The sequence below is a fragment of the Tupaia chinensis genome, unplaced genomic scaffold (assembly GCF_000334495.1).
Source record: "Tupaia chinensis unplaced genomic scaffold, TupChi_1.0 Scaffold146187_1, whole genome shotgun sequence".
NCBI classification, from domain to species: domain Eukaryota; kingdom Metazoa; phylum Chordata; class Mammalia; order Scandentia; family Tupaiidae; genus Tupaia; species Tupaia belangeri.
In genome coordinates this window covers 2,104,600-2,111,091 of record NW_006206042.1, presented here as the reverse complement: position 1 = coordinate 2,111,091, position 6,492 = coordinate 2,104,600, and the positions used below count along the sequence as shown (strand labels likewise).

The 6,492-nt window shown below is 43.1% G+C and overlaps 1 protein-coding gene across 1 annotated transcript; it reads left to right on the top strand.

Annotated features, from left to right (window-relative positions):
• Positions 1–905: 905 nt before the first annotated feature.
• On the top strand, positions 906–5,031 carry LOC102492582 (mucosal pentraxin). Its single transcript, XM_006168856.2, has 2 exons — positions 906–1,000; positions 4,356–5,031. Exons 1-2 carry the CDS (start codon positions 937–939, stop codon positions 4,949–4,951), a joined length of 660 nt encoding a protein of 219 aa, XP_006168918.1. The 5' UTR covers positions 906–936; the 3' UTR covers positions 4,952–5,031.
• The last annotated feature ends 1,461 nt before the right edge of the window (positions 5,032–6,492 follow it).

Genomic DNA, 6,492 nt, shown 5'->3' with positions numbered 1-6,492 from the left:
ATATCAGCACCATCATTTCAAATTGACCTAAAGAAATATCCCTTTCTTTCTCTACTTTAATTTTAAAATTACATTTATAGTACCATGAAACACCAAAAATTCCCTAAGAAATTTTGAAAATAATTTCTTCACATAAATATATATGTGCATATATTTGTGCGTGCCGGCTGGCTGGTATGTCTCTCCAGCTGACCAGAACCAAGACTTGGAATCTCAGTTACAACATAGATTTTTCCCAGTATCTAAATAATATTCATAGTGCTTGGATAAACTCAAGATTGTCAATTTCACAGACTCTTTATTTAAGCTCCAGATTTCCTAGCTTTACCCAGGTGACTCTAGATGAAGGGTACTATTTAAAGAAACCAATATCCAGGATCTCCTCTATAGAGAACTTGGAAAGTTCACCATCAAGAGCATAAGGGCTTAATCTCTACTCTGCTGTGATCCAGGGTGTCTCCACATAACAACTACGTTGAACTCCACAGCACCTGAAACTATAAACGTCCTTACTCTACTAGTGATACCCGAGCCCTTAAACAAAGGAGGGGCATGATTCCTCCAACAGGTCCACAAGTATTCTCATCCTACCTTGTCCTAACAATGGACTACCACAGTTTCCCCACACAGAAAGGGTAATACTACATTTTTTCAGGAGGTCATATTGCCTATGGGATGGGTCAGGGGTCTTGAGCTGGACTTCAGAAGGAAATAGAATAATTAAGAGAGAAAGGAAAGACTGATAACAAAAACAATAGATCAAAAATTGGCTTTGAAACCATATCCTGGTTCAGTTAATATTTACCATTTATAACTTTGCCTTCTGTTAAAATAAAGGACTCAGAGCACTATATAAGGAGCCAAACAGTAAACATCTTTCCATTGAGACAACAGCTGCTGTCCTTCCACTCTTAGTGAAGACCCAAACGCAGTGCGATGGTGAAGCTTCTTCTGGGTCTCCTGTTCCTTGCCATCCCCTCAGGAGGTGTGACAAAATCAGGTAGGCACTGAGCCTGGTAGGAAAGTCTTCTCCAAGTCTAAGGAGGACTAGAGAATACTGTAGCTTCTCTTGTCATTGCTGCTGCTCTTTTCAGGAAGTAAGGGTGATGTATACATTATCTTTCATTACATAACGATTTACTTCAAACTTTAGAAACAAAACAACAAACATTCATTGTCTAATAGTTTCTGTGGTCAGGAGAATGGAAGTGGCATAGTTGATGATTCTGATTCCAGGTTTCTCATGAGGTTGATGTCAATGAACCGGGGTTGGTTGTAGTCTCATCTGAAGGCTCAAAGAAGAAGGGGATCTTCCTCTACCCTCACTAATGTAACTATTGTCAGGATTCAGCTCTTTTAAAAATGGCGGGTAGAGAACCTTAGTTCCCAACTGGCCATTGGCCATAGGCCTAACTTAATATCTTGCAGCATGGACCCTTCTTTAGAGCATTCCACAACATGACAATTGGCTTCTCCAACAGAGAGGACTCCAACCAAGGGAAAGAACATGTCCAACACAGAAGCCATAGCCTCTTCCTAATTTAAGCTTAGAAACCACATACCTCACTCCTGCTCTAAGTCAGCCCACACGCAAGGGGAGGAGAATTATTTCTGGACATATTTTTAAAACCACCACAGGTGTTGATGAATACTGATACTCCTGGCATAAGGAACAAAGCTGGAGAAAGAAGAACTGGCTTTGTTTGTTATATGACCACACTGCTACCTCCCATCTGAGTGAATATATAAGGGATGTGTGGTTTTGCTAGAAAAGGAGAACTATTCTCTTTCTGATCCTTCTTGAGCACCTAGTCTGAGTAACATGAGAGGAAATGTGAAATCTCAGAAGTAGCTCGGACTTTAAATCAGATAAACAGTTTCTCCCAAATAACTGAATAGTCTTTGTTAAGTTCCCACATCCCGACTCTCAGTTTCTTCATCAATACAATGGGCAATAAAAGTGACATCTAGAAAAGTTAGTGTGATGAGTGGGTGTCCCGACCCAGGGGGACAGTCGAACAGGTTTCTTGAGTGAAGGAATGAGAGCTGGGACAAGAGGTGTAGTGTTACAGCACGGAGACAACACAGTGTCTTCAGTGTCGTCTGTTTATTGTGGGCAGCAAGGTACAGCATGGAGATGACACAGTGTTACAACTCTTCAGGGTCGCATTGTCTATTGTCACGGAGAAGACGTGGTGTCACAACTCTTCAGGGTTGTCCGGAGATGATGTAGTGTTACAACTCTTCAGGATCTTCAGGGTCGTCTGGAGACTGTGCGGTGTTTCAGCTCTTGAGGCTTTCCAGGGTCGTCGTTTGGCTACTATGGGCCAGGCATCGTGGTTATATACATGCTGGTGGGCCGTGATTGGTTGTAAATGGTGGGCCGTGATTGGTTGTAAACGGTGGGTTATGATTGGTTGCTTTTGGACCAATCATGAGGTGCCAGATATGCAAATCTGAGGGATTCTAGTGGCCAATCAGAGTATGGTTTTGAAGGTCAGGTTTTGAAGGAAAGCGAATCATGGCTTTTGGCATTGTCTAATTGTTTGCTTTCTGAGAAACCAGCAATATTCGCTGATGTGCAGCCACCCATAAGTGGGTGAGATCAGTTCAAAGTAAAATGTACTTTGTGATATGTAAATGGTATTAAAAAAACTAGTTCTTACTAGCAGTATATGATTCAGCCTCCCTTTCATTTTTGTTCTGTTACTGCTACTAAAAACAAATGCACCCTTTCAAGTTTGAGACTCATTTCTCTATCATATTGCTATCAGTAATAAGTTATTCAAAATCTGACTCTAACCGTACTATGTTGCTCTGGGTTTACACACTGACAAGATATCATTGGATCCCAGAATACAAATACATGGTTTACTTTCCACTCTTCCAAGTTCCTGTCATATTGACCAAAGTTTAGCTGTTTTTTTTTTTTCCCCTTTCTCTTTGTAATCTCATCCTAGCTTCCTCTTGGTAAGTGCTTTGTTCCTATTCTTTATCCAAAATGACCATTTCTTAAGAAGCCCTTATATTGGGGTCAGCAGGTGGCGTGGTGGTTAAGGGTGCTGGACTCCCACATGGCCAATTGTGGGTCAAGTCCCAGACCTGGCAATGTACTTTCTTACTTTCTCTCTCTCTCTTGCTCTGTTCCTCTCCAATCAAATTAAAATGAATAAATAAAGTTAAATAAAATCATTCTTTAAAAAGTAAGAAGCCCTTCTATCAAAAGAAATAGAAATTCAAGTTGTTTTCTCATTTCCTGTTATGAAGCAAAACTAACTTAATTCAAGATTTCATCGTGCTTCGAGGCTATGTCTCCTTTGATTCAGTTAGTCATTATTCTCTAATTTACTTTCTTTTTTTTTTTTTTTTGAGAGGTTTTTGCTATAGGGCGCGTGCGCTCGCCAGACAGACAGAGAGAGACAGAGAGACAGAAAGCAGGAAATCACCCCCCAGGGGGGATGGCCACGCCGCAATCCCTTCTCCTCCATTCTCCTCTCGGGATCTTGGGCACGCACGCACACGCGCCCGGCGTGAGTTTAAGCCACCGGGTCCGGGACTCGAACCGCGGTCGACTACGTGGGAGTCCAGCGACATAGCCATTACGCTAACTGCTGGTCCCTCTAATTTACTTTCCAGACCATAGTATTTGTTAAATTTGCTTTCTTAAACAAGAAAAATACCAGTTGATTTTATAATGTTTAAGTCTTCCTCTTTTCTTACGAGTCTTAAGAGGAAATAAGTCTAGGACCCTGGTGGTGTAGCTGTGGGGAAACAAGCAGTGGGAATGGGTCCTGACCTGGCATGCAGACCTGCAAATGAGTGGAGTGGAAGACCAGGATGGTACCAAGGTCTGGGCCAGGGTTTTGCACGCTATTTTATTCCTCAGATTTTGCAGCCACTAAAAATGTGGGTCCATTACAGACAAACCAAGGTTCAAGATGAGCTAATCCCATTATATCTAACTCCAGCCTCAGTGTCTCCTAGGAGAAACCCTGGAATTTGATCAGCGGCGAGGAAGAGAGTGCAACGTTTTATCTGTTACACTCAGTAAGCCATTTGTTTCATCTCCTGTGACTGGTGTTTGCTGTTCTACCCACTTGAACTCTGCAGGAAAGAGAGAGATGGGGGTTCACACAGGATATCTTTAATTTCCCTTTCTAACAGGACAGCTGGACTCCAGCTTGCCTTTTAGCACTGACATTTTCCTTATATAGTCTGAGATAATGCACGTGTAGGCATGTTGTAAACTCCAGTGTGCTGAAGATACTCTGTAGGAGACCACCTAGAGTCCACAGTAAGAGTAAATCAAACAAGAGGATTGACAGAATTCTTGTCACATTGTCTTCTCTACACAGACATGAAGGGGAAGGTGTTCATTTTCCCTGAAGAATCACATACAGCCTATGTGTCCCTGATTTCCAAGGTGAAGAAGCCACTGCAGAACTTTACACTGTGCCTGAAAGCCTTCACGGATCTCACGCGTCCCTACAGCCTGTTCTCCTACAACACTCCATCCCAGGACAACGAGCTGCTTCTCTTTGTCCACAAAAAGGAAGAGTACATGTTATACATCGGGAATGTTGGGGTTACTTTCAAAGCACCCCACAATCCTAATGCTCCAGTCCATGTCTGTGCAAGCTGGGAGTCAGCTTCTGGGATTGCTGAGTTCTGGGTAGATGGGAAGCCCATGGGGAGAAAAGGCTTGAGGAAGGGGTATTCATTGGGAGCAGAGGCAAAAATTATCTTGGGACAAGAGCAGGATTCCTTTGGGGGAAAATTTGATGCAAAACAATCCTTTGTTGGGGAGATATGGGATGTGCATTTGTGGGATCATGTGCTCCCCCTGAAGGAGATGTGTGCCTTTTGTCATGGCAGCAATATTCTGAACTGGCAGGCCCTGAATTTTGTGGAGAACGGTTATGTGGTGATCAAGCCCAAGGTGTGGGTTTAAGCCTCATTCTCTTCAGCCATGATTTATGTTTAGTTGATAATCACATACTCTTTGAAATTAAATGCATGGATTTTATTATCTTTTTTTCTGGCTCTGTTATTATGCTGTAAACTACATTTTAAAAAGAAAACAGATAGGCTTGGCCCCATTTCCTAATGCCTAAGGAAGTTGGACCCCACATAACTGACCATGGTTAGACTCTTGGTCCCAGTGGCTTGGACCCAGGCACATGTGCATGCCCAAAGTCTCAATAGGATGTAGAGATCGAAAAGAAGGGACTCTGGTGTGACCATATCCCATGACGCGGTGGGGGGGGGGGAGAGTCTCTCTCTCTTTCTCTCTTTCTCTTTGTCTATCTCTGGTGAATACACATGCCCTCTGGCAAAAAGAAAAGAAAGGCAGCAGATAAGTAAGCCTTCAGTATACATTATGTACTGTTGCAAAAATTATGGGTGAAATGTACCATCATTTCTGCCAGCATCAGACCACAGGAACTCAAGGGAACACACTGCTTCAGTACTGGCCCCAAGTCTTACACAGCCCTGTGTGGCAGTGGAAGGTCCCATGGGGATTCTGTGTATGCAAATGCAACAGTATATTAAAATGACATGACTACTGGCAGAGGCTATCTGAAATGGGCTACTATAGAGAGCAAGACCCTGGAAGAGAGAATCTCAAAGGAGTTTTCTCAGGACCAGGGTTGTAAGAGTGTTTTCTTCTTACTTACCCTAGAAAGGGCTCAGAGGGTCCTCTGAGAAGACCTAGATAAAGGCAAAGATAAACTGCCCTGGAGGTCTGTCGGACCCGCCAACGGCGAACAATTCCTGAGTTGGGGGGCGAGGATTAAAGAAAGACAGGAAGACAGGATAGAAACGGAAGGACTGCCAGTCAGTACTGGTCAGCCACAAGTGTACTTTATTGCTAGTATTTATACACACTCCAGAGACTTCTGCGATGTAAGGTTTTAAGTCCTTCCTGAATTTATCAGGTTGTTATAACAATATTTTGGAACATTCCATTCAAAACTATCCCAGGACATTCTGCTCACAACAATCCAGCCACCCAAGGCCATGTCCGGATAAAGACCCTGGTCTTATTCTGGTGGTCACATCCTGCACATTCCTCACGTCTCCTCTTTGGCTCCCCACAGAGGTCCCGCCTTGCATTCACGCTCAGGTTATCATCTTGGAGGTAGCTGTTCTGAGAATCTTCTCATCTTTCAGGTTTCTCCCTTTCCATGAACACAAAGATGCCTCTTCTGGGCTCTTCTACCCCTAGAGACGCCAGGATCATTGTCTGGCCTGCCCTTTCAATACACTGTCAATGGGGACACGTGGTCCATCCTGGTAGGTGGCAGACATGGGTTTTCTTCTTTTTAACATCAGCCCTCTATGGACCAGAATACATTAGCATGTTCCGCCTCCTTTTTTCTCGAACCCAAATAATTATAAAATATTAAGCATGTCCCACAAATTAAGGTAACCTTTCCCATTAGAAGGCTGTAATAACAGGAGTTAGGAGACTGACAGTTTCTTCTTTAG